The sequence below is a fragment of the Cucurbita maxima genome, unplaced genomic scaffold, assembly GCF_002738345.1.
Source record: "Cucurbita maxima cultivar Rimu unplaced genomic scaffold, Cmax_1.0 Cma_Scf00005, whole genome shotgun sequence".
Taxonomy (NCBI): Eukaryota; Viridiplantae; Streptophyta; class Magnoliopsida; order Cucurbitales; family Cucurbitaceae; genus Cucurbita; species Cucurbita maxima.
Genome location: NW_019272021.1, coordinates 6325550 through 6353546, shown reverse-complemented (window position 1 = coordinate 6353546; position 27997 = coordinate 6325550). Strand labels below are relative to the sequence as shown.

Here is a 27997-nt window from a genome sequence, read left to right as displayed (position 1 = left end):
AAAAAAAAAAAAAAAAAAAAAAAAAAAAAAAAAAAAAAAAAAAAAAAAAAAAAAAAAAAAAACGAAGAAAAATCTTCAGCAGACAGATCAGCCTCGCCCCCCATCACTGTTGCAATACAATGACCTCCCAAATTGTGGATGATTTATCTCCTGTTCTTAATCACACATGAAAAAACGAAGCAATTCCCTTAAAACCTTTCATTTCCCACCAATTTTCCCTTTTCAAAACCCTAATTTTCGCCCCCAGTTTGTTGTTTTCCGGAGACCTCACCGGTTTTCTCTTCCGATGATGCCCAATATTTGAGAAAACTGATTCCATTACGTTGTACTTTCTCATTCTCTTGAATCGGAGCCCGAATTCGAGGATCTGATGGATTTCCAAGAAAGAGATTCGTCCATGGCGATTTCCAGGACCTCGAATTCGTATATCAATGGACCTTCCTTGAGCCATTCTGCTTGGTTTGAGGTACGGCTCTTCTACGTTCGGATTTCTCCCTGTGTGATTGATTGCGTTCCCGATCATCTTAATCTGCGTCACCTTCGACGCGAAATTGGTGTTTCCCTTGAGATTAATGGGTCTCAAATTCCGGCCTCCGACTCTGTTTCTATAGCCCTTCGCCGCGATCGTCTCAACAAGGAATCCTCGGAGGTTACATACGTTAGTACCGATAGCATTCGGGTTACGGGGGGTGTGGAGTTCGAGGTGTATGAGAATGAGGATTTGATTCTCTGTGGGTCTTTGGAACGAATCGAGACCAACTGGATTAATGGGAGCGTTGGATTGGAGAACAATTCAAAGACAGGTTGGACTATGGAATGTTTCATGGCTGCGTCCATGTGTTCGGGTTCGTCGGCCTTTTTCCAGCCTAAACTTGGGGTATCCTCACCGGCAATTGAGGTTTATATCGCCGGTTGTTGTTCCGGTATGCCTGTGATATTGACGCAAACGATTCAGGTTAGTCCGAGGCGGAAGAACTTGAGGCAATGTGCCCTGGATGCAATTCCGGAGGATGAAGAAGTGGGAAAGGAGGAGAATATAAGTAATGGGTTGATTCGGCACCAGAAAGTGCAGGTAAAATTTTGTTCTCAATTCTTTAGGCGTTGTATGAGCTCAGCAATTCTAGAGTGCAGATCGCATTTTGTTGGTGGATATAAATTGGTTTGTTGATCCACGAACAATAATTCTCCGAATCTACACAACTCAGGACTGGTAAGAGTTGCAGCAGATGCTGTTCATGAACTTCCACATGATATTAAGCTAAGATCATTGTTTTTGTAGTTCTTTATTTATTTTTGATAACGGGGTATGAGGATCCCTTACCTTACATCCTCTAGGACTTCACACACTTCAGTTTAAATTATTGAGCTTTCTACATGGGCTTGAATCCAGCATAATAGTGGTCGTCTTGCCTCATAATTCTCGGTATTGAATTTCCATACGCCATAGAGTTGGGTGATATTTTGATTTTAAAAGCATTTTGAGTAGTGAATCTTCCAATGTATCATGCTCTTCACAGTATTTAATGCTTTAGAAAGAACCAAAATGTTCAAAATTTCATGGTATAATGCTCATACACAACATGTGTGATAAGAAAAAGTGTTTTTCTCTCTTTACTGTAGTTTCTGGTTGTGAATTCAGTTCGTGTTCTCCTCTATTGCTGAACCCTACTTTTCATATTATTGCTGTTAAAATCTTGGTTGCCTTACGGCTGTTGAGTGACTGCATTGTACTCGATCAATCGTTCAAAACTAGGCAATTTCTGGGAATACGTCGATCTCTAATTAAGTTATCATGTACCCCGTGATTTGTCGAGTTCTTGTGAGGTGTGGAACACGGTTTAATTGATTTTTACACTACTGATTACATTCCTTTCTTGGATTCATGTAGATGATAGAGTCTGAAGTTGATGATTATGACCCAGATGGTAAAATGGGGCATGGTTTCTACAGTGATGATATGTACACTGGCGAAGATGGGCAGCTTTCATGGTTCAATGCAGGGGTTAGAGTGGGTGTTGGTATTGGTCTCGGTGTGTGCCTCGGGGTTGGAATCGGTGTCGGCTTGCTCATGCGTTCATACCAAACCACAACAAGACATTTTAGACGACGGTTTACGTAATTAGGACACTCTTACTTGGGAATCTGGTAACTTTTTTCACTAATGAATAAAGGGGAAGAGATTTTCGGGTTCCCATTTCCTGGTCGTTAAGCCTGAACATAACATAAGATAAAGCAGGCACAAGGAAGTAATACGTTGATAGGACTTTGAACAGAATCAAGAAGTCATTGACAGCCACTGGAGGAAGTTGAGCTTAACTTATTCTGTAGGCAGGATGAAAGCTGTACAGTCTTTCCTTTTTGTTCTTTTCTCTGCACGAAGCACTTTCTCTCGGGGACGAGCAGCAGAGACCGACCTTCTTGCTCATTTCCATGGCTGCTTACTTTTTATATGAATATGTTTCTTTTCATAAAATGCAGGGCTCGTGTCGGTGCTTATCCTCAACGGATGTAACCTTTAATCTTGGGTAGCAGCGGAACACAACCCAATGGATTTGCTAGGACAGAATAAGCTTGTGTGAGGTTTGACTTCGTCTTACAAGAGTATCTACTGTTCTTTACCAGTTCTGTATAGGATACTACCTCTTCTTTTTTCGCCTCTCTGGGGTTTAATCACAATTATAGTCGCTTCACATTGCCATTTTTCCGTATACTTCGATTTGTTTCGATTTAGTCTCGGTAGTTTTGTGAACATATTAGTTTAGTTTCTGAGGTCGATTATCCAGTTAAATCGTATCGAAAAGTTGGGGCTTAGTACAGGTGGGGAGTTGCGATGACAGTTTTATATGTCGCACCGTTACGCACTAAGTCCTCATATATGGATGTATTTCGATTGCTATTTAACTGGATATTTCGATTTTGAGACAGAATTAATATTTTTGCGAAAGTACAAGAACTAAAACGGAACAAATGAAAAGACGGGATGATTCAAATCATAAGTACTAGAGTTACATTTTTTTCCCTTTTTGTTTTTCGTTTGAGTTGTTCTGGCCCAAAATTTTCTGACCTTTCATGGTGTAAAGTTCTTAACTTTATGTGGAAGAGTTCTGAGAATGTTATATGCATCAATCAATCTCAAGCAGCGCCTTGAGCTTATCATGTGATTTTTTTTCTACTGTTTTCTTCTTGTAACCGGTGGGAGATACCACATTGATGATACGTGACGAGCCAAAGTGAATAATATCTACTAGTAGTGGGCTTGGATTGTAATGGTATCATAGCCCAATATCGAGCAGTATGTCAGCAAGAATGTTGGCCTCAAGGGGATAGATTGTGAGATCTCACACCTCTTTTCTCTTAGTAGACGTGTTTTAAAATTGTGAGACTGATAACATTACTTAACGAACCAAAGCAAACAATGTCTACTAGGGTAATTATAAAAAAGTTATTGTTGCCAAATCTTCCATGAGTTAGATGGCGACACCCTTGGTTTCTATTGTGAGATCCTCTCTATACGCTCGAGCTCGTACTTTTATTTTATTAACGTTATTGTTTACTACTTATACAATTATTTTGTTTTGACTTTACCTATGAATTAGCTAGAAATTGGTTCTGACCTACTCGAACACTAACAATAAGTTTGTTTTTTTGAAGGAGTCCATAGTCTTTTAGCTAAATTGGAGAACACTAACAATAAGTTAGTTTTTGGAAGGAGTCCATAGTCTTTTAGCTAAATTGGAAATCTTAAAAGTTAGAAGGTTCAACGATAAAAATTACCTAGTCGTGGCGTCAACTTGAACTACAAGAAATATTAAATAAACAAGCTTAGAACGGTCTTAAAGATGTCTGGTTATGATTTTTTAAAACTTTCATCATATAAGGTATAAAAATCAAGTTAATTTGAACAGGTTTGAAGAATTTGTAGATGATTGACTTCTGCTGTTTGGATATATTTCATGCTCGTTTGAGATAAATACCTGTTCATCTCAACGTGGACTCAAAACGTTACTTGTTTTACTCAATTGTACTTGACACGATCGATGCCGACAACAATAAAAGCCATTGGTCAAACTTTTCTCTTTTTAATAGGCCAAACTCTCTATGGATATTAAAAAAACATCCAATCATCAAACATTTCAGTGCTACCACATTTATTATACAATCCAATATCAATCTATGCACTCATAATATTAAATAAACACATTAAATTCTATTTTTAAATTTAAAAAAAAAAACAAAAATCTTAACAAATTATACAAAATAAATAGATAAAAATAACATTATTGATTGCAGTTGAAAATAAAATAAAATGGTATGTATTTCATTTGTAATAGAATTTAATTTTAAATTTTGTAATTTTTAAAAGGAATTAAAATTGTAATTTTGGAAATTTAAAGATGTAATAACACGAACGTGGAGGATTAAATTGTTAATTTAAGAAAAAAGAAATGATTATTGGTTTGAAAGTGGAAATTACTATTTAGGGGTCATAAGGTCCTGCTTGCAATAATTTGAAGGAAGGACATGAATGGAATAAAGTGAGATCACGAGGGTATGTAATAACCTAGCGAAGAGCACAGATCTCACTGACTGAAAGCTTTCTTCCCCGCTCTGAAAAACGACCCCTCGCCGGAAGAAGAGACCTTCAACTACCAACTTCAAACCAATTGCAGAAAAAGAGTGCTGTGAGGGGAATGTCGATTTTCCCATAAGATTCCGCCGGAATTACGGGCTTTGCCTCAAGTTCCAGCGCAATACAAGCTTCGAGGAGGTGGCGGTATCATTTCTGGAGCTGCGACGGAGACGGCTACGATGAGTAGAACTCTCAGATCCTCCGCCGCAATGCCTCAACGGAATAACCCTAAACCTCTACCGTTGGTCGTTACTCTCAACTGCATCGAAGATTGTTCGCTGGAACAGGATTGTTTGGCCGGCGTTGCTGTGGTGGAGCATGTACCGCTTAGTCGTTTGGCGGGCGGGAAAATCGAGTCGGCTGCGGCGGTGCTTCTTCACTCGCTTGCGTACCTCCCACGGGCTGCTCAGCGCCGGCTTCATCCTTACCATCTTATCCTATGTCTCGGTTCGGCTGACCGCTCCGTCGATTCCGCTTTAGCTGCGGATCTTGGTCTCCGGCTGGTTCATGTCGATACTTCCCGAGCGGAGGAGATTGCCGACTCCGTCATGGCGCTTTTCCTTGGATTGCTTCGCCGCACTCATCTGCTCTCTCGTCATACACTCTCGGCTTCGGGATGGCTCGGGTCTGTCCAGCCTCTTTGCCGTGGCATGAGGCGCTGTCGAGGATTGGTTTTGGGGATTGTTGGCAGATCTTCTTCGGCTCGGGCCTTGGCTACGAGGAGCTTAGCCTTCAAGATTAGCGTGCTTTATTTTGATGTCAATGATGTAAGTTTCGTTGCTCTTTCTTAATGTCTTACTTCCAAATGACGTGATTCCATAGCTAGATATTAGTACTCTCTTCGTTGGATCTGTGACGGTTACGTTGGTTGGGAGCTGAGTTAAATTCTATAGCGTGCTTTATTCGTTTTTTTGCTTTCCGCACCATGCTTTATAGGAAGCCTAGAAACTGAGATCATGGATTGTTGGATGTCTGTTTGATATAGCAATATTTCTGATTCCCGTCTCCTGGCGCACTAGACTTTGGGCCAAGTAAAGTTGTACGAGGGCTTATCATTTGTTCTTAGTTCATTTAAACGAGCTGATTTTTATGTTTCCAAGTTTTTTCCATCTTGGGTAGCTTCACGAATGTGGAGTAGCAGGTTCATGCTACCTGATAATGGGTAAATTCATTGTTCGTCTACTTGCTTGCGTTCACGTTGACTGGATATAGCTTATTCTCTATTTTTACTATCAGCATCATTTTTAAATTTTTCGTTCTGATATCCTTTACACAGGGAAAGGAGAAAGTGAGCAAGTCTACGGTAACATTTCCATCTGCTGCTCGAAGAATGGATACTCTTAATGATTTGCTTGCTGCAAGTGATCTTATATCACTTCACTGTGCCCTAACAAACGATACAGTTCAGATTATCAATGCTGAATGTCTGCAGCACATAAAGCCTGGTATGTGTTAATTGCATGAATTTGGATTCATTGTTTAAAGTTTTTATTTCCTTGTGTTTTCTGTTGATGGGAGATTATCACTTTTTACAGGGGCATTTATTGTTAATACTGGTAGTAGCCAATTATTGGACGATTGTGCTGTGAAGCAACTTCTGATTGATGGAACCTTGGCTGGCTGCGCTCTGGATGGTGCTGAAGGGCCACAATGGATGGAAGCATGGGTATGTAACCTTTTCACATGGTTCTATAAAACAAAATGCTAGGAGTTTTAGCATTTTAAATATTGTGATATTGTTTCGTACCTCATTGTTAGTGGCACACTTTACCTGTCTATGGTTTCAGAACCAGTAGAAATTCTAAGAAGAAACAGAGAAACCATTAAAATTCTTAGCTCTGCTGCAGGTGAAGGAAATGCCAAATGTATTGATACTTCCGCACAGTGCAGATTACAGTGAAGAAGTTTGGATGGAGATCAGGGAGAAATGCGTCTCTATATTACAGACATTCTTTGTTGATGGGGTTTATCCGGAGAATGCCATCTCTGATGAGGATGAGGACGAATGTGAGGTTAATGAAGTAAAAGAACAATCTGATGATCGAGGTAAAGAGGGCACCCTTCAGCTTGCGGTTGTTGAACAGTTGACTGATGATAACCACTTAAGTCCAGAGAGCTCCCAGAAGAATGGGTTGAATCGCTCAACTGAGTCATCCAGTCAGCCCCAGAGTTCCAGTTTGTCTCAAACTACTGTGACCCGCTCTGATGGAAGGCGCAGTAGGTCTGGTAAGAAAGCCAAAAAAAGGCATACACGTCAAAAATCTCAACAGAAGGATGATTCTCTCATGTTAGAAAAGGAAAGTACCTCTCATCGAGAAGATGATACTGCCATGAGTGGCACAGATCAAGTATTAAGTTCTAGCTCCCGATTTGCTTCCCCTGATGAATCGAGAAACAGGAAAGTGCCTATGGAGTCTTTGCAAGAATCTATCTCAGATCCATCACTTAAATCAAAAAAGAAATTATTTAGAAAGTCTATTGATCAGCTGAAAGATGGGTATATTGTAGCCATGTATGCTAGAGATTGTCCTACACTCCATGTATCCCGGCAAAGAGTTAAAGGTGGTGGTTGGTTCCTTGATACCATGACAGATGTGACAAAAAGAGACCCTGCTGCACAGTTTCTGGTAGTTTTCAGAAACAAGGTTTGTGTAGGAACTTTTTTCTTTGTTAGACTAGTTGCAACTGGATAGCCGGTATAATCTTCTGATACTTTAATTTCAGGATACGATTGGTCTTCGATCTCTCTCTGCTGGTGGGAAGTTGTTGCAGGTAAGAAAACAAGCTTGTTGTACCATTTTGAGCTAGAACTCTCTGCTGTTGTGCCAACCCATCCCCACCCCCGCAAACTCACACATTTTATGAAGACATTGATGTAATTCAATTCTTAAAAGAGTGGAACATCTTGGCATAAAGAAGTAAACTAAGCAGAGTTACTAACTAGGGTTGAAAATTTTGTTTTTTTGGTTATATAAATCTTTTAAGTTTATGTAATTGTTTCTCTTTCATTGCGCAAACCAACTGGATCTCTTTTTTTAACCTTAATTGGCTCAATGGGGCCTCTTTTCATGGCGACCTTTTTCTTCACCTCAATGAAACATTTACCATTTCTATTTTCTTAAAATCCATGGAATTGAAACCTTTGAGCAAGGCCCAGTCCCATATGGTTGTAGTAAAATTGTTTTAATTTGTTATATGTAGATCTTAAGTTGCAGTTTGATTTTTCATATTGCAGATAAATCGTAGAACGGAGTTTGTATTCGCTAGCCACAGTTTTGATGTTTGGGAGAGTTGGATGCTTGAAGGTTCTCTGGAAGAATGTAGGCTGGTCAATTGTAGAAACCCATTGGTAAGTTCTTTGCTTACTACTTTCTGGATTGCACACTATTATTTTTAGTTCATGTATATAATTAGACACGGTCATTTGGATTTTCTATTTGTCGAATTGAAAAGGTCTAATCTTTCCATGTATGAATCCAGTGAACTTAGTTCTACAAAATAGTATACCTGTTTTTCTCGTCTCAGTATATAAGATGATTCAGCTTGTTGATCTTGCGACTATGAGATGTTTGATTAAGGATAAGCTTGGCCACTTTTAAAATAGGAAAAGTGCTTCTAGCTAATAAAAAAATACTTTCAAATTAAATTTTAATTTTAAAAACTTGGAGGAGTGTTTTCCTTGTGAAAGTATTTTACTTCGAAGTACAATTCTTAAGAGTCATCTCAAACTCCTAACACATGCCAGTGCTTCTTTTGCAGTATGTAATGTAAAATTCTTCCTTTTATATATGAATCCTCTTTCTTCCGCTCATCTCTATGGTTTTGTTGATTTTAATGAAAATTATAGGCACTTCTGGATGTGCGCATTGAAGTTCTCGCAACTGTAGGTGATGATGGAGTTACTCGCTGGCTAGATTAGAAGTATTCAAATTTCCACCCCTTTTGTCCACTAATTCAAGGTTTGCATAACTTCGAAAGCTTGAAAAGTTGTAGAGCATTCTTTTTCCTTTCTTCGTTTTTGGTTACCTTATTCCTCTTTCGGTTGTTTGCCATATTTGAGCGAAAAGGCTACCTTCTTTACTATAGGCTTTGAAGTCTCTGTCTCTGTACTCAGCCTGTGGATGAATGAGTGTACTTTGTAATCTATTTTAGAGCTTTACGAAGATTTGTCAAGATTGAACGCACTTTCTCTCTCGACTAGACTTCTAGTGTAAATCATTGTCTTGCTTCCTTATCAAGTCAAAGGTTGATGGTGGGCAAGTGTCTTAAACCAACTTTCGGCCTTTCAAACACAAAATTTAGAAACGTGCCCCACCTTGTCAAATGCAAACTTAAACTTGAAGCTTGCATTCACAAACATAAATAATTCCCACTCAACTTCTTTTTTCTTCTTTTTCTATTTGTGGACGATGATTACTGCTTAATTTTTATTTTTTTATTACTATTTATTTTTGTGAACAAATCCTTCAAGACAGTACTAAATTAGGTTATGGGTTAGTTATAGAAATGCCTGGAAGGCCTGAATTCGGTTGGAAAAGCTTCAAATGGTGGGTAGTACCAAACTTAGCTAGATCCTGGTTGTTCTACTTGTTTCTTTTGTAAACCTAGTATATTCTGCATCCCATAGATTTTGGTAAAATAAAGTCAATGCCCACCTTTTCCCAATAAGTAAAGTTAAATTTCTATTTCTAATTAGTACACATCACTTGTCTCTTTCTGCTTGCTTGTTTAAAGTAGTCCATTCTTTATATTATAAATTAGGATTAGAGCAGGTTTTTTGCTTTTATTGTAACAAAAGATTGTAGGAGTAAAAGCAAAGAAAAAACTTTATATTTTATGAAGAACTGCCAAGTTAGTTTAGCCATCTGTGTCAGACTGACGTTGCTTGCTTCAGCAGATTTCTGTGCTTATTGGCATATTTTAATTGGCTGCTGAGGTCAGGATGTGGGTTAGAACTACAAAATTAAGCCTCATATTGGTATGATAGTCAAGAAGGAAAAGTATATGAAGTTCACAACAGCTGAGGAACCTTCGTTTACCTAATTTTTGGAAACATAACATGACTAACTTCTTATTACTTTGTCCAAATTTATGTGCAAAGAGACGCCTGGATAAGGCCACAATGTTCTGATGCGATGTCCTTGCCGGCTATGGGCGACGCAGAGGTACTTTTCGCTGTCACTCTCAAATGGATAACTGATTCTCTTTGTTGCCCCCATGCCTTGCCCATAACTAACACTCTCCATGACGTTTGCTTATTCTAATGCTTCCTCCTCTCCCTTTACCTTGGTTTTCTACTTTTTGTCTCTTTAAGAAAAAGTTTATTTGGAGTGTGTTCGGGTTTCGTTGTAAGGAGAGTTGATGCGGTTGGAATGAAGTTTGAATCTCTACCCTCAAAAGAAATAGTAAATTTTAGTTACGGTTGTGTGATGCACGGTATTGGCATTATATTTTATAGTATTTCTTAACTAGGTTCTTTCGTGTAGTTTAGAGATGAGAAGTCGAGGTTCATATTTTCTAGTCAAGTTAATAGGTTTGAGTTTATGAAATGTATGTTCGACTTGATTTAAAGAGTAAACACACACAAAACGGCCCAAAAAATGTATATATTTCTTTAAATTGTTTCTAAAATCATCAAAATTTTATCAACATGATCATTTTTATTTAAAACTTGTCTTACCATAAATTTTATGTTTCGGTAAATTGAGCCATACACCACGTAAAAATATATTTATTGACATAGAGAACAATTTTATTAAAATAATTTAACTAGAATGTTTTTTTTTTAAGGGGTAAAAATAATTTTCCATTTTCGAAATTAAAAAATGGAAAAAGAAATTGTTAGTAAAACACTGATCTGAGGTAACGCAGACGATAGTAGGCCCAATTTTTAGAAGAGTTAAAAGCCTCGCGTCCTCTCCACGTGACCATCACTGCCTAACGACAGTAGAACCACGTGGGACCAATCAAATTGAACTTAGGGAGCCACGTGTAAGGCGTAGATCCAACGCATATAAACCACGTTACGAACTGAGCTGAAAACTATAATATTATTGTATTCCCTTTCCCACTAAAGTCCAAAAGTCGGTTGAATTATAAACCACATTTTGTACTCCAACCCAACTCCACCATACAAAAACGAAAATTCCAGACCCAATACCAGAAGCAAAATTTTGATAATTCAACCCAACAACACTGATCTCTGATCTCAAACTACGTGTTTCTCTAAATATTTGATGATTTTTTTGGTGTCTGTGAATCATAATCATCATTCTGCTTGAGGATTTTACTCAGATTCGATGAGTATGAGCTATTTTCCTGGTATTGATTCTGTTCGACCTCCAACTGCTTCACTAAGAACTCCTGCTCCGCCTACTTCCACTTCTAATTGTGTTGCTTCCTTCCCGGTCTCAGAGGATGCGAGTAAGAAGATCCGAAAGCCCTATACTATTACCAAGTCGAGAGAGAGTTGGACGGAGCAGGAGCACGACAAGTTTCTTGAAGCTCTTCAATTGTGAGTGATGCCTTTTCATTTATCTGATTGGGAATTCAATTGAGTTTTGTGGATATTTTATGTATCACTGTTTCTTTGGCGGAGAAAAATTCTAGATAGGCCGAGAGAAGTTTGGAGGAGGAGTTTACTTTTAGTTCTTTCTTTGATTTCTCTGTTACTTTACATTTAGGCACAGTTTTGGTGTTTAATGACTTTGAGTGTTTGAATACCTGGAATTCCGTGCATTGACCAGTGAATTCTGCTTTTCAATTTCGGATGAGGAAATAGAGGATCTTCGCTGTCCTCTGAACGCTCTTTAGTTGATTAGACCTAAGGTGCTGGAACTTGAATCCCTGCTATATGATATTTTTGATTGGGCTATCCTTCTTAGTTTATGTTAATCCAACGTTTTTAAACAGAGGTAAGTCCTTCTTTAACTGATACAGACGTTATTGAGGGAAATCCGCGTCCTCTCTAAGCATTAGTGAGCATCACGGTTCTAGTTTCGAGGCGCGCACGTAGATGTAGAATAATGTTTTTGCGCTCAAGTACTTGAGGTCGGTATGACTCCTTTACCACAACCTCCCTGCCGGAGGTATGGTCAAATTATGTAAATTAGCACAGTGACTAGAACACAGAACACAAGGGACTGTGTGATCTTGTTTCCGAAGCAGGATAGAAGTCTGGGCTAATCGTACGATCACCTCTTACAGTTTTGTATCAAATTGAGTGAGTGAACGCCTTTTCTTGAAATCGAGTTATTTTTTCGTTTTTCCCCCACTACCCTGTGCACCTTTTATCATCATCCCTCTCGCGTCAGAACTCTCTCGCTTGCATTTCTTGTTCTTAAAAGTTTGTGGAAAATTCTGCCGAAATTCTGGGGGGAAACACTCCTTTCTCTCAATCTAAAATGTGGAAATGCCACAATCCATTTACCTTCTGCGATGCTTTTTTTTGTTGTTTACTTTTTCTCAGATGAAGCGTAGTTTGGAATTTGTCAATCTGATTCTATCACGAAGACTTCGATAGTCACATCATAGGGTTTCAGTCCTTTGGACGATGTAAGGACAAAGGAATTTGGTCCTCTGCATTCCAAATTGAAACCTCCAAATTTAGCCAAGAAATTGTTGAGTGGGTGACATGGAAAAGTTTAATGTTAACAGATGGGGGAAGAATTGTTAGGCCTAATAGAAAAGCCAGGTTGGTTTTATTGTGAGAAATTTGTAAATGAAGTGATTAAGTGGTTCCTTAACAATCTAGGCCTCTTTGGAAGTTGCCAAGGACGCCTTTACGGTGGCTGCAAATTAGTATCTGCAGTCAATATCACCAATGCTATATGAGATGTTTTATTTCTATAGGATCTTGGTTTTGCCCTTGCTTCCTATGTAATTTTTTCCGAATTTTATGTACGTATTATTTCTACTCCCCTTACAGATTTGATCGTGACTGGAAGAAGATAGAAGCATTTGTTGGCTCAAAAACAGTTATCCAGGTAATTTCTGTAGCAGTATTATGGTACTCCTTTTAACAGTGATGTTTCCATCCGCCCGCCCTTTACATTTTCCTTATTTTCTTCTAGCTCTTCTTCTTTGGAGGATCGAGGAAGAATGTTCAAAACTTGGTAGTGCTGATCTTTAAAATTATATGGCATCTTCCAACCTAAGATTTCAATTTATTTTGATGGCTTTGTACCAATCCTTAAAATTCCTAAAACTCAGTGTTTGTGAGGATTGGATAATTATAGCATTCTATAAATCAAGTTTAGTAAATTATATTCAAATTATTCTAGCCTGCTTTACTGATGAACTCTTCAGCGATTCTTAACCGCGAGTTCTGTCGTTGGCAGATTCGCAGTCATGCTCAAAAATATTTTCTAAAGATTCAAAAAAGTGGGAAAAGCGAGCATGTACCTCCTCCTCGACCAAAGAAGAAAGCATCTCATCCATACCCACAAAAAGCTCCTAAGAATGGTGAGTGAATTTTTTTTGCTTTGGCGAGTTGATCTATCATATAAAAACCACCTGGCCTGATGTGTAATTTCTGATGGTTCCAGCAACCACTCAGAGTCCTGGGATGTATCCACCTTTATCTACTCCATTTGAACCAAGATATACTTACATTCCAGACTCAACAGCAGGGTTTGGACTTCCCAGTCCACATGCTTCTTGGAGCTGTAGTCCAGTGCCGACCATTGATTTTTCCCAAGTACCCGAAGGTTCTAGCCATCAATCTTCCTTCTTACTGTCAAAGATTTTTCTGTTTTTAGGTGTTCCATATTTTGACGTCACTTTAGATTTTCTTTGAAACTAACGATTTTGTTTTTAGATCGTGTAAAATTAGCTGGACCAACATCACATAGTAGCAGTAGTGGGAGCACTTCACGGACAAGAAAAATTGGAGAAATTTCTGACCAAGGAGATCAAAGCATGCGAAACAGAGGTATGCCTTCAATTTTCTATGCATAATAGGCTTTGAGTTTGCAATTGAAAATTCTAAAATATTTGACTATGATTACAATTATTTGGCTTGCATTATTGCCAATTCATACTTCATTCCTCTTCTAATAGGATTCTTGGATGTTAGTTTCTACATAATATTTTCCTCTAAAAGACCATTCTATTTGTCTGTAAAAATTAAAAATGTTGCAACAAGGACGTGATATCCTCCATGAGCCTTGGAATTTTGGAAACAAATTCTTGACTCCCTTATGCAGAAGTATTTTTTCACTTCAATTAATAAGGTCAAACAGAAGTTTCATTCTTCATAAGGAAAACCGGAATATTGTTTTTCGGACTTTCTGGATTTTCATATATACACTTCACTAACATCATTTATTTTGCTACGCTTCAGTAATAATGCCGGATTTTGCTCAAGTTTACAGCTTTATTGGCAGTGTATTTGATCCCAGTATGTCGGGTCATCTTCAGAGATTAAGGAAGATGGACCCAATAAATTTAGAAACGGTATGCACTCTATAATTTTAACATCTAGTACATCATATGGACCGGTTATCGTGCATTGGTGGCAGTGAGGATAAAAATTTAGCGGCTGTCTTACTTTCTGGATCTAAATTTTCGTGTTATTGATCTCTTTACCACTAAAAATGATTTAGTTATGTGCTAAAAATATGTTTGTTTCTCCCAGGCACTGGTTTTAATGCAAAATCTTGCCATCAACTTGATCAGTCCAGAATTTGAAAACCACGTAAGTTCTTTTACGATTTTTTTCCATGTATAGTCTTCATAGTGCTACTCGAGATTTTCATGTTAATTTACCATTTCTCTACATTTTCTTGTTAATTTAATAAATGGGGAGATCATACCCCTAAGGTTACGGGATTTTAAATGACCAAAAAACAAAGAAAAAGTAATGTCATACTCATCTATTATTGGGGTTTTCATTTACATGATTTGGTTATCAAGAGCTAGAGATATTGATTTTTTTATAATTCATTCACCAATTTAATGCAGAGAAGACTGATTTCATCATATGATGAGGACATGAAGCAAGCTAAAGCTGGTAGCCTCTATAACAGTCTATACAATGTCAGATCACACAATACCATTCTATCTGCTTAGAAAATAATAAGGTTCAGCACTCGGAGCATTGTTCATTTTTACTTCTTTTGGAATGAAGCTAATCGATCAAAAGCATGCAAAACCATTGCACGATAATATCAAATGAACTAAAGTCAGGAAAGGAAGTTGATCTTATGGCATATTATTGTATATGCTCAATACATTATGTGGACATATATTGAGCTAGTCGTGCTGGCGACCGTTCTCAACTATATCCTTGTAAATGGTTTGAAGTTGATCATAAAGCAGTGTAGATAAAAGTGCTTTTATTCCCTATTCCCTGCTTTGTTCCCAGTGAATCATCGTCGTGTATAGAGGTTTGAGTTCCATATGCCAGGTTTCATACTGAATTACATTGGTGTCTTGTATATTTATTAATAATGTGAACAAGACCATAGCCTCCATAAGATTGGATTATAAAGTAATCTTATTCGTGAATCTGCTTAGTTAATTTTCTTTTGGTTTTTGTTTGCATGCTTTGTGTATTGACCTTGATTGTTTTTGTTGTTCAGATTCGAAATCATGAATATTCTTCCAAGATGAAGAAATCTTTGCTTTGAAGTCTATAGCAGGCTCATCTTTGGTCACCCTTTGTTTTAGAATGATCCTTCTCAATAACTCAACTGAAACATCCTTATACTTCGGCATGGTTCACATATTGTATATTGTACTTTTATAAATGGCAGTAATTATTGTGCGTGTGTATGTGTATATATTGTTAAATAGCACATATATGAATAGTTTAAACCCCTTTATGGAAGGAAAAAAATAAAAGGAGATAATATACGATATACGTTAAGTTCAAACTCGGTTCAAAGAATTCGTACCAATCACAATTGCTCCAACTTCTAAACTTCACATTCTCATTTCCTTGAGACTTCAATGGAGGATCCCAATCCACCATATGAAGTAGGGTCGAGCCAATTTTCGTAAAGATGAACCCTAATTCTGTCTTTTTCCTCGAGCAACGGAACGGTCTCACTACTAAAAATGGATCCCTATAGCAAACAAGTCTATTTCTTAAAATGGCCAAACAATGAAACACTGCTTAGTTGCGCTTTTTCGTTTCGCCTACTGACTTCACTTTTTCAGGTTACTTAGGATGTCGTTTCGAGTAAGATACCATAAAGGGAATAAGCAAAAGAGAAATCAACAAAACAGCCGCAAGAAGGATTCTTTACTTATATTTCTCACTCAGTCCTAGTAAGATGAGCAAATCGTATCCATTTTCTATCAAGGAATTGAGGATTTAAACAAGTATGCTCCATGTACAGTGTTACAATTACCTGTACCCATAACCCATGTTCAACTCGTGACCATACATCCCCTGACCATGGCCACCACCGGCAGAAAAAGGATGAATTTGCTTCGAATTTGTTCTCTGTCCCATTTGGATAAGCCTCTGAATTGCGTCTGGTTGGTTACCAGGAGCTGAAATTTAAACGATAAACAATAATAAAAAAGGAGACCCACCCTACTGAATAAGAGATCAATAAGCAGTATAATCTATTTTATAGCACAGTGAGTAATATAATCAACTGCCTTGAATGTATGTTGCTTGATGAATTCACAGCAATACAAGCACTCCAAAGCAAGCAGGCATAAGGAGTAATTTTCATCACAAAATAGATCTAAGTTGGGGAAAAGTAAAGAGTGTCTCATGAACAATAAGACAAAAATGAGATACTATTCAATCAACAGCAGCATTTAATAGAGGGCAATATCAATTCGGCGAAAATATAAACAAATAATGGCAAGGAAAGTAGAAGGATATGGAAACTGCTTCATCAGTACACATTAAAAAGAGAACAAAATAGCAGTTGAAGAGCGAGCAAGATATCATGAGAGGTACCTGGCGAGGGTATTCTGGGACCGCCAATTTTAGGCACATGCTGACCAATATGAAACCCTTGGATTGAATTGAGTTCCTGCAGTAAACCAGCAACCTGATGGTTGGGTTGTGGAGGTGCTGCACTATCTCTGACAGAGTGAGGATGTAGAGGTACACTTCTGTTTATCAAAGGCGGAGCTACACCTCTAGCTAACCCTTGTAGTAGATGCTGTGGTAGAAGATTGGCTGAATTTTGAATCTGCTGCATCATCGGGTGGTGAATTGAATGATCAAATCCAGATAATCCACCAGTAGGAGGTCGAAGCATATTTGCCAAAAATTGATGATTAGATGGGGAGTCGTGATGAACCATTCCTTCTGGCAACATTAAATCTCCCCGTGGATTCATGTTAGGAGGATGAGATTCAAATTGATGAAACAACTCGACATTATTCGTTTGTGGGGGGAGAAACTGGGAAAAGGAGGAATGATCAGGAGCTTTCAGATGTGGCAGTTCGGCCTCCCTCCTATCATAGGGGTTGGCTGAAAAAGGTAGCCCTTCCAGATCTCCCATACTTTGCCTTTCATCTTTGAAGGCAGGGTTAAACATTGCAGCATTATTGTCTTGTGTGTTGTGTGAGAACAGTGGATGAGATTTGGCAGAATTCCCAACAGAAATGAGATTTTGAAAATTCATAGAATCGCTTATGATTAAACTATCCTCTTCAGGAAAGGGAATCTCGGCTGGTCTGCCAATCTTATGTCCTAACTTTGCATGGGGATGAGAAGAATCCGATTCAGGTCGAGGGCCATTCAGATTTAACCGATGCCCACGAACCATATCTGGTTGGTTTTGCCGTCTTTCATCACTATGATCGTGATTAATCATACTGGACCGAATTTCATTGTTGGACAAGAGACCATCATCTGTGATTGGACCATGAGACTCCGAAGCATCGCTTATGACAGAACCTGATGAACCCCTTTGTGCTGAAACTGGAGCTCCAACGGATTGAAGCTCCTGCATAAAGGCAGACCCAAAAAGTGTTTCAAGAGTTAATGTCTTCCCTGGATTTGAAATATTGTGGGTACTTTCCTCCTTTTTATTGTGAAATGCAGTGGCTATATTTACACCATCATCACCATATTCCGTAATCAATGAACTCGAACCCTTCTGTAACAATGAGAGAAGATGCTGTGACGCATGATCATCACTTTTGACAGTTGGATGTTTCACATATGCATCAGAATGACTCCATCTTTGATCAGACAGCTGCAAAGCTGAGTCATTTTTGCCGATTTTTGACAGCAGTGACTGTTCAACGGCTTCACAGGTAAGGATTGCAGAAACACCCTCTGGCTTACTCTTATTAAAAAACGGCTCTGTCTTTGCAACATTGGAAGTTGTTGCACTTGATGTGATATAACTTTCTGCAGATTCATAACCATGAAAGGCAACTGCAGGCAGAGATTGCTCAGAATGCTTCGCGTCGGATACGTCATTTCCACCCTTTTCTCCACCTACAATCATAGAAAGCAAGTCAATTGACCTTTTAGGTGAAAGGTCGTCCTCCTGTTTCCTATCTGCAGGGTGAAAAAATGAGCTATGAGCATAAAAACCACTGATATATGGAATCTTTTGAATACAGAAATTTTAGCAACATACCGTTGTCCAAAAACCAATGAGCAAACTTAGAAGATTGAGCATTTTGAGGGCTACACGCATCGTCCACCACATTGTCATGCTGCTGCAAAAGACCCCGAAAAACACACATTAGGAGTAGATGTATCCAGCTGTTATCTTAAATGAAAATCTGACGAGAAAAAAAGATGCTTATGATAAGATGATTTCCTACTCAACTGAGACCAAATGATTCGTCAATAAAATGATTTCCTATGATAAGATTGCAATTCAGAAAAGATATTAAACTGTCGGGAGTTCATTCTACCTTAAAGCTGTTTTTCATAACTTATGACATTTTAGAAATCTAAGCAGGGCAAAAAGCTTAGGATCATGTACCTTCTCAGTTCTCGTAATAATACCACACATAGGATGTTGATTTTGATCAAAACCAGAAAATTTATACAATGGCTGAAAAGGATTTATCACATTCATGAGTACCTCAATAAAATTAGTGGCAACACCATCTAACTTTATGGCACTGCCAAAAAGTTTTTCTAAGATTGAAGATGAATGAACTTGACTTGATTCACCAAAGGCTGGATTCGCAGGCACCTTTTCAGTCTTACAATCAACAACTGCATTGTTCTCAGAAGCTTCAAAAACGTCCAAAGAACTTTCACGCGATTGAACATCTTTTCTAGTTGTTTTATTAGACATGTCTACAACGGAAAACGGATCAATAATCCTTTCACAATTGTTGTTAGTCAAAGCATTAATCATCATTTTTCCAGATTGTTCAGGGCGACCCACTTGCTCTGATGAACCTTTTTCCTCTAAATTTTCAGAGATCCCATTAAGCAATTGCTCTTCTTTGGTTTGCAGACACTTGTCAACATCATCCTTACCCTAAAAAAAGTGACAAATATATGTGCAGTTAATGAAAGAGAAAGGAAATTCGCTTGAGCCAAAAAATATCAACATGAAGCATAACCATTTATTATAGTGATATATGATTAAACACATGCTGATGACAAAAAGAAAAGAAAACACTGTATAGGCATGCTCACTATAGAAGTTTGGGGTCATTCTGATTGACAACTTTGAAAGGGGAACAACATCATAGTCGGTGTCAGACCAATTAAAACCACAAAAAAAAAAACGATAAAAACAAAAAATCACCTCGAGCAAATGAGAATTAACTGAAGATTTCATTCCAGAGTTTTTCTCCAATACAGTGCTTGTAAATCCAGGAGGCACAAGTGGCCTAGATACAGTTGCCTGAGATGGAAAAGATTTTTCTCGATCATTCTTTGAAGTTTGTAAATAGATAGATTCATCGAAACCACTGTTTGTATTCAGTAATTTCTCGTCATCCTTTGACTCATCCTGCTGCATTAGGATGTCAAACTCATCTCTCTTCTTCACAGGATTTGATTTGTGACTTTCATGAAATGCCCTATGTTGTTCTTTCCTCATTGACTCAAATGAAGCTGCAAATAAGTTTAATTATAGTTGGGAAAAGTTATTTGAACAACATCTGTAAATGTACCAGTTGGTAAATCAAGCATCATGAAGAGGTGATTACCTCTTCTCTTTTTTTCCTCTTCAACCCTATTGTCACTCGTGTCCTCGGAAGAACCAAAAGTTTCGTGATTGTACGAATCATTAGTATTCCCTCTTTGATGGGCTACAGCCTGAGTAATAGAAGAACAACGTCCATAAGGTGAGGTTAATCAAAATAATTTCAAAACTTTGTTCGCAAAATAGTTCTGGTTATGCTAAAACATGTATTATAGAAGGAATAACCATAATCGAAGGATAGAAATTTAATTTAAATGTTGTTCATGAGTGAAGAGATTCAGAAATATAATGTGAACCTTGTAAGGGCGAGGTGGATGATATGGCTCATTGCTTCTGTTGAGCTGGTACTGATCATTTGCTCGAACCTTTGGTGCCGAAAATCCTGTTGCATATCCGGATGGTCTAGGAAAGGAACCACTACCAAGAAGTCCATCATGTTCGGGACCCTGCGAAGACCTCCTAGAATGGTCGCCATATCGCCACCCAGAATCCACTGTTAAAATGAATACTTCAAAGGTAAATAGTCTAACAATTTCACCCTACACTGACTGGTTTTAAGTTTTAACAAACTCAGATCTACAACAGTTAAGGATATTGATCGAATGCAAATGACATGTTCTCAAGGTGCTCTGCTTTGGAATAGAGTAATGTTGACAGAGCTCCATGTGTCAGCAGCATTTGAGCAAGCGGAAATATCATTATCAATATATGCTACATGCACGTGCATGAATTAAATTATTTTTCAAGGCAGCAGTGTTTTTTCAAATTAAATCAACTACGGCAGGAACCCAACAAGCGAAACAGTATATGATAATTCACATTAGTATTGAAGAATGTAATTGCTTAACTTAATAATAGATTAAGATGAGACCTTACCTGAATCCCTATCGGATTGTGAGTCACTATCCTTATCACTTCGTCCAGAAGTATGAACGTCCCTCTTTCCATGTATGCGACGAGAATAATTAGCCGTTTCTGCCCTACTGGGGGGTGATGAACCATACTCATTGCACCTAAAACTACTAAAAGACAAACCTCCAGAAACTCTTTGCTTATCATAGGAAGCTTCTTGAAATTCACTGCACAAGGGGGAATGTACGCTTAGAGAAACAATCCAACAAGGAAATATAACAAAACGACCACAAGGCTAATGTCTGGTTCTTTCTTTAGTAGGATACAGGCTTCAGTAATGCATATGGAGCATGAATAACAATTTAACAGTAATCAGAATAATAGAACAGATGCACGAAAGGGCATCTTACGCAATAATTGATTGGTCAAAACCGCTCGGCAACTTTTTGCAGACATTCAAATCGCTGAGGGACAACAGGAAATCTCTCGTGTAAGAAAACTTTGGTTTCCTGAAACAATAGGGAAAATATAGTCAATACTAGCCAGCATTCAAAGTGGAAGACAAATAATGCGGGAGATAAAAGAAATAAGAAAATAAACCACAGGAATCGTAATTGAAACTGCAAATTGTAGGTAATTACTTTCGTAAATCATGCTGTACTGTAGCAGTCTGATCGTGTGCGTTCGAATCATCCTTCTTGAGGCTCATGATCCTATGCTTAATCTAAACAAGTTTACCAATGCAATCGATCAATACGCAAAAGCCTTCAACGGCACCAGAACCAGTTTACTAAAGAACAGCGAGAGCTTAACAAACAAAGCCGCCGAAGATTGCCGCTAATTCTACGCTTATTGAATGATATACCGGCTCATTCTTTAGAGAGGATAATTTGATTTAATGCACGAAACACGCTAAAACTTCTCTCCGTCACCTTGTCCTCGAATTTGTTCTTTCAATCGAGCCTAATTCAAGTCGGACAGCATTAAAAACGCAAACTCAGAGGCATTCTCATGTTTGATCCAGCTGAATGCGCATCAAAATCCATCAAAAAGTGAAACTCCATTAATCCAAGCTCCCTCCGCAAGAATTTATTAATCTCCAACTCCCGTTTACCACTTGTTTCAATAAAATCGCAACCACATAAAACAGACTATTGCGTAGAATCGCGCTTTCCACGAATCATAAATCCATTTCCCGCATGATCCATCCAAAACAGACTAAAGTCTCGTTATAACCCGTGATCGTAGATGTTGCACCAGAACAAATGCTAGGGTTTTGTTCAATCCAAGAGCTCCAAAATGAAACTAGGGTTTTCGAACATATAGCGGAAAAACAATACAAGAAACACCTGGATCCAAAACACAGATTATTCAAAAATTAGGATTTTGATCTATGGATTTACCGAGTAATCGACGCGAGAGAGAAATTTGAGCCCCGGATTTCTGGTCTTTGTTCTTCCCCATTAACCACATCCATAGAAAAGGAGGAACAAAATATAAACTAAAAAAACTTTAAGTTAATAATATCACGCGCTTGTTATTGTAATCCATGCGCCAAAGACTATTATTGAACGCCTCATTGGCGCGCCAAACATAATTGTTGAAAGTTGTCTTTACGCGCCATTTTAGAGCGTGGTGGTGAAGATAAATTTTATCTTTTGAGAAAATTAAATTTGGCATTTAAATAAATGTGAGCTCCGATAACTGTAATTTGGTGCTCCCTCTGCTTCTTTCCATTCTAATTTGTTTTCCTAAAGAGATGGGTCTCATTTTTTGTTTTTTTGTTTTTATTTTAATTTTAATTTTTTTTTAAGAATATAGTGTAATAAATAGGTGGTAGCGTATGAGTTAATTAGGGTGCTAATAAATTTTAATTTGTTTAATGATGATATGAATGACTATAAATATATGAATCCAATCATTCTTGTAGTTAAAACTAACACGAGCATAGTGTCACAACCATACTATAGAGAGTAGGTTGTGACCCTCACGCCATGACAAGCAAAGCGGCATCCCTAGACGCCCATCCGGCCACATGCAGGCCAATATAGAAAAGTATCATGGTGCAATTGATGAGAACGATCCATCATTCAACACACCACCACGCAAAGTGGGCATTGAAGACAAGTTGAGACATAAGCAAGACAGAGACATCATAATAGACATGAAGGACAAAGATAAGCTTGTTGAAGGGTCGGGTAGGGCCTCGGGCCTTAACCTCAAAAGTCAAGGTTTCGGAAGGAATTTGGGCATGCTCACAAAGTTTGGTTTCAATCGAATACCGGACAGACAATGCATGACACCGTATGACCGTTCACCAAAATCATGTCTATACCTGCAATAATGAAAATGGCTCAAAATGTGGGGTAACATGGTGATAGCTCTCCACCACCCCTGGGTCTTGTGGCCTAAGTGAGCTACCATGTGGCATATACGTGTGTCATAGTGTGGGAGAGCGTGCCGAGACGAGTGTTTCAGACGACTTCCTTTGAAATGGGTTTTTGAAGAACAGTATCGGACGGCACGGGTGTGCCGGTATTGGGCCCTAGCCCGCGAGTTGGAGGTTGCTACATACCCCGCTATCCGGTATGATATCTGCAAATGACTCGGCATGGGACAGGAGGGCCTATGCCTCGATAGAACTCGGATGGATGGATGTTCGGGAAGTCCCAATGAGATGAACGAAACACGGACCCATTCTCGATGGCATGACCAAGTGAGTTATGATGATCAACGACATCCCAAGACTCGGGACGGCGTCAAGACATATGGACTCTGTCGATGTGGATCGAGATGGCAAGATGAGATGCGACATTGCATTGAGAGACCTTGGCCCGAGCAGAGCCAAGATTGAGCCGAATGACTTGGCCTAGTGTAGAGGCAAGTCGGATGTGTCGCAAACGATTGAACATGCACGCGCAAGTGGCGTGTGTGGTTGAACAAGCTTGGATTCTGCACAAGCGATGTTCGATTGACGAAGACAAACCTTGCCTAAGGTCCGACAAAGTCACAAAGTCGGGGCGAAAAATATATATGGGGCTTAATTCCCCTTAAGGCTAGTCGTGAGCGTGTCAAGATCACGACGCCGCACGGTAAAAAATGTAGGACCGTGACACATAGCTCACACTTCCGTAATGGCTATTCGATAGAACAAATAATGTGTAGCAAATGCAAATAAAGGTCCACGTTTGGATAGATAATACGAATCCTCTTATGTGAAAAAATGTTTTGTTTATTTCAACGTCATATGTCCACTGGCCTTTGCTTTTTAGTTCGTCCTCGAATTGAACCACATCATACAACGAAAGTTTTCGATATCATTTTGTAACATGAATGCGAGATCTCACATTGGTTGGAAAGGGGAACAAAACATTCTTTATAAGAGTGTGAAAACCTCTCATTGGTAGACACGTTTTAAATCGTGAGGGTGATAACGACATGTAATGGATCAACATAAACAATATTTGCTAGGAGCTAAACACGAGGAGGTGTGCTAAGGATACTGTCACCATGGGTGATCCCACTAGTTAAAGAAACGGAACAAAACTTTTTTGTATAATAAAAATAAATAAAAGTATTAAATAAAATATTTATTCATTATTCTTTTTTTCCAACGAGGCTCTATCCTCTTAACAGGCGAGCATGGCGACCAAGGAAACCTTCCCTTATCCAATTTATTCATAGTAAGGACAAGTGACGAACTTACCCCTGATATTATCCGATTTTACAAAGATCAATCGCCTTACTGAGTTATGGTTTATTCGTAATAATATGGAAATACGAGGATATACTCGGGACTGGAAATTGCACAAACACCCTTTGGCTAAAGTTATCTTCTAATTCACCTCTTTCCCTGCGCGAAAAGTAGAAACATCGCTGAAGCTCCGATGGCTTCTTCTTCGCTGTTGAGTTCCGCTATGTCGTCATTTCATGGCCATTCCCAATTAGTCTCGGCCCATTTTCCTGCACCGACTGCCCTCGGATACCCTAGCAATGTAGCTTCATTGGCGGTGAGGGTAAAAGCCTCGACTGGAGGTGCTATAGTGCTTGTCGAGAAGGCAGAGGCTGAGAAGGTCAACCGGCTCAAATCAAACTACCTTGAGAAAATTGTGCCGATGCTTATGGATGAGTTCTCATACTCCAATATCCACCAGGTATTGACAGCGTAAATTGGGAGGTGTTGATTGAATTCTCGATTTATTAGCTCAATTGATCGCTGGAGTTCGTCGGCTTTTAATTCGGTAGAAGTTGGGTTGGATTCTGACTACATTGTTTTTGTTGTTCCGGAATGTTAATTTGTGTGTTCTGTAACTGTTTTTGTAATTGTTTCTTCTTATGTCAATTCATGGAATTCGACTATGCATATAAAATCTTGGCTTAGCGGGGCTTTCACTTTCATTTTATGGAGAGAAAGGAGCATCAATATAATGAGGCACGAGTATTTCTATGTTTGTATGCAAGTATTTACACCCACGTGGAAGATAAGGATTCTCGATGGATTAAGAACCTTGAAATCTGGGACCAAATTCATTTTTGTACTCAGCATTCTCCTAGATTAAGTTGATTTTTCATTTCTGGCTGTAATTTCAGTTACCGGGTCTCGAAGATTTTTGATTTTAGTGTTTTTCCCCTCCATCAAAAAGAATTGGCAACCCATATGATGACTAAACACAAATTCTTACGAAATATCTGTACCTTTTCTGTTAGGTTCCCAAAATTGAGAAGATAGTAGTGAACTGTGGTATTGGAGATGCTCAGCAGAATGCGAAGGGTTTGGAAGCTGCAATGAGTGAGTTAGCATCCATTACAGGACAACGACCTGTGAAAACACGTGCAAAGAAGGCCATTGCAACCTTCAAGATCAGGGAGGGTCAACCACTTGGGATTGCTGCTACCCTACGGGGAAATGTGAGTTTCACTTGTTCCTTTTAGAATTATGAGCTCGTCATTGTTTCTATGGATCTTCTTCTGTTATAGTCCTCAATGCTACTTGGTTTGATATATCTTGATACGGAAAATGCATGTTGATATTTGGAACTGGCTCTGATTTTCAATGCTCGTAGTCATAAACATTCCTTATGTTCCTTGTGATCAGTATGTGCTTTTTTTGTGGTTGGTCTAGTGCATTTCTCTTGTATGATGTTGTTGGGAATTCGATTCTTCGAGTTAATAGTCTAAACGAAGTGCAAAGGAATGACTTTGGAGGGGAGGGAGTTGCTCCTTCATGTCACGGGCTCAATGCACATCACCATAATACTCAGTTTAATGAAAAAGAGTTTTGTGCCTGTTATTGACGAGTCGAAAGGACAAAAGAGATGGGGGATTCTCGTGTATTGTTATAATGTAAGGTAACTAGTATCATCAAATGGAAGAAGTCATGCGTGTGGATGCAGCCACTTGTTGTATTATTTTGATTATCTGTAAATGCGTCAATGTGTTTTGTGCAGTGGATTTCTCTGTATAATGATATTAGGAATTCGATTCTTTGATATAACTGTCCAAAACAAGTGCGAAGGAATGGCCTCGGAGTAGGGAGTTCCTCCTTCACAGTCTTGATACTTGTTTAGTGAACAAGATTTTTGTGTCCATTATTATGGAATATGTGGAAGGACAAAAAATCTAAGGGGTATTAAAGATCTGGTGTCGTAATAATGGAAGAAGTTTTGGGTGTTGCTGCTGGCATTTGTCTTAAATGTTAAAACGACTTGATTCTTATGCTGCTTGCTTGCTGACTGCACTTATAGGTGATGTACTCCTTCCTGGATCGTCTGATCAACTTGGGGCTCCCTCGAACAAGGGACTTTCAGGGACTGAACTCAAACAGCTTTGATGGACATGGAAATTACTCCATTGGGATCCGGGAGCAGAGCGTGTTCCCAGAAATAAAGTTCGACACGCTTAGCAGACCGAGGGGAATGGACGTTTGTATCACAACGACAGCTGAAACTGATCAAGAAGCTCAACGACTCTTGGCACTCATGGGAATGCCTTTCAGAGAAAGTGCTGGTTCTGCATCTGGGCTGCGTAAAAAGAAGCTGAAGTCCCACCATTTTGATTCCAAATCCAAGGGAAGATCTCGGAGGTAATGAATACATTTTAGGAAGAAGACTTTTATATTTCCTCAATTCATTTGCTGTTCTTTACTTGAAGAAACTGTACTCTACCAAATTTAGCTGGATTGTATGCCAATTTTATGAAGTTATAGAGGTTTGTTTATGAGAGTAGTTCCTTTAACCCCGAAATTCTATCTGAAATTTGAGTCCTGAACAGTATTTTAGCATCGGATGCTGCATTTGAACAGTATTCCCATAGCCATTGCTCAAACCATAGGCCCTTGCTCTGAATAGTAAGAGAGAGATAATACCTAAAGAAACCAAACTTTTGTTTGAGAATTTGGACAAACAGTCGAACTAGATTTAAAGCTGCATCACTAGTTAGTTACCGTAAGTTATAGCATGTGAACTTATTGTCATTGTCCCCCTAAGAACAGGGAAGAAATTCTGCCTCCATGGCTGTTTTTTTTCGATTGTCGGAGGTTAATGTACAGCTCAAGTCCACCACTATTAGATATTGTTTGCTTTAGCTCGTTACGTATTGTCGTCAGTCTCATGGTTTTAAAATGCATATTCTAGGGAGAGGTTTCCACAATTTTTCGTTGGTCTCTCGAACCGATGTAGAATCTCACAATTAACTAGTGACTTATTCACTAAATTACGCTTGTTTGGCTCTGATAGCGCGATGGTTACATTTTTATTCTCTAGAAGAAATGTTTGATAGGTTATATAGATCAGTTTTATCGAATACTATTTGGAACCATGAAATAGATACCTGAGTTAAAAAAAAAAAAAAAAATTGTTTAGTTCCTATATGAATTTGACAAGCATATTGTCGATAAAAATCTATTTTGCTTGTGAACTTCGAAAACTTTTGATTCTTTACTATTCCCCATGGTATCGATTGTTTCATGATTTTATCTGTCTATTTATTTATGAATTTGATTTTAGGAGAAAAATAAACATTTGATCCCAACGTTTGAGTTTGATAATATTTTGATCTATAAGTTTAAAAAATCAACATTTTAATCATGAGGTTTGAGGTTTGTGATGGAAACCGTGCTTCTATTCTTCATCATGTTCATTTTTCCATTTCATCTCTCTTGGTTCGAACATATGATATCGTTTTTCAACACACTCTTATTCAGAATGATAAAATTACTGAGAAACTTTAAGAATTAAACAATTTAACAAGATTGCACGGGAGTGAGGATTAAGTTTAATAGAAAAAAAAAAGTCGGTGAAAATTTAATTGAAAAGAGTATATTGGAATATAAATCAATAAATTTGGTAAGATAAAGGTTAAAATTGATATAATATCTGAGTAAAAAGGATTAATTCCCCCCCCCCCCCCC

At 38.4% G+C, this 27997-nt stretch overlaps 4 protein-coding genes across 12 annotated transcripts; 3 read left to right on the top strand and 1 right to left on the bottom strand.

The window, feature by feature from the left end:
* The first annotated feature begins 35 nt into the window (after positions 1-35).
* On the top strand, positions 36-9846 carry LOC111479006 (C-terminal binding protein AN-like). 2 transcript variants are annotated; one of them, XM_023123428.1, is made up of 9 exons: positions 36-1072; positions 1889-2109; positions 4815-5397; positions 5907-6075; positions 6166-6296; positions 6478-7275; positions 7355-7402; positions 7866-7979; positions 8478-8884. In XM_023123428.1, exons 1-9 carry the CDS (start codon positions 371-373, stop codon positions 8547-8549), a joined length of 2838 nt encoding a protein of 945 aa, XP_022979196.1. In that variant the 5' UTR covers positions 36-370; the 3' UTR covers positions 8550-8884. The 2 variants fall into 2 exon arrangements, with proteins under 2 accessions (XP_022979196.1, XP_022979195.1); XM_023123427.1 differs by lacking the exons at positions 36-1072; positions 1889-2109 and adding an exon at positions 9528-9846 and having other exon boundaries at positions 4537-5397; positions 8478-8589.
* An 849-nt stretch (positions 9847-10695) lies between these two features.
* On the top strand, positions 10696-15139 carry LOC111479081 (protein REVEILLE 6-like). 4 transcript variants are annotated; one of them, XM_023123558.1, is made up of 9 exons: positions 10696-11144; positions 12558-12615; positions 12703-12744; positions 12970-13093; positions 13177-13338; positions 13449-13562; positions 13974-14086; positions 14268-14327; positions 14599-15139. In XM_023123558.1, the coding sequence occupies exons 1-9, from the start codon at positions 10930-10932 to the stop codon at positions 14614-14616; spliced, it is 906 nt and encodes a 301-aa protein (XP_022979326.1). In that variant the 5' UTR covers positions 10696-10929; the 3' UTR covers positions 14617-15139. The 4 variants fall into 4 exon arrangements, with proteins under 4 accessions (XP_022979326.1, XP_022979324.1, XP_022979323.1 ...); XM_023123556.1 differs by having other exon boundaries at positions 10698-11144; positions 13449-13559; positions 14594-15139; XM_023123555.1 differs by having other exon boundaries at positions 10698-11144; positions 14594-15139.
* A 711-nt stretch (positions 15140-15850) lies between these two features.
* Positions 15851-22096, bottom strand: LOC111479080. 5 transcript variants are annotated; one of them, XM_023123550.1, is made up of 10 exons: positions 21231-22096; positions 21000-21098; positions 20614-20816; positions 20034-20230; positions 19742-19850; positions 19336-19646; positions 18655-19062; positions 18199-18280; positions 16554-18116; positions 15851-16132 (listed from the first exon to the last, which is right to left on the bottom strand). In XM_023123550.1, the coding sequence occupies exons 1-10, from the start codon at positions 21296-21298 to the stop codon at positions 15984-15986; spliced, it is 3189 nt and encodes a 1062-aa protein (XP_022979318.1). In that variant the 5' UTR covers positions 21299-22096; the 3' UTR covers positions 15851-15983. The 5 variants fall into 5 exon arrangements, with proteins under 5 accessions (XP_022979318.1, XP_022979321.1, XP_022979319.1 ...); XM_023123553.1 differs by having other exon boundaries at positions 15932-16132; positions 16554-18053; XM_023123551.1 differs by having other exon boundaries at positions 15932-16132; positions 18199-18277.
* Positions 22097-24424: 2328 nt separating this feature from the next.
* On the top strand, positions 24425-26837 carry LOC111479624 (50S ribosomal protein L5, chloroplastic). Its single transcript, XM_023124380.1, has 3 exons — positions 24425-24743; positions 25297-25497; positions 26334-26837. The coding sequence occupies exons 1-3, from the start codon at positions 24477-24479 to the stop codon at positions 26673-26675; spliced, it is 810 nt and encodes a 269-aa protein (XP_022980148.1). The 5' UTR covers positions 24425-24476; the 3' UTR covers positions 26676-26837.
* The last annotated feature ends 1160 nt before the right edge of the window (positions 26838-27997 follow it).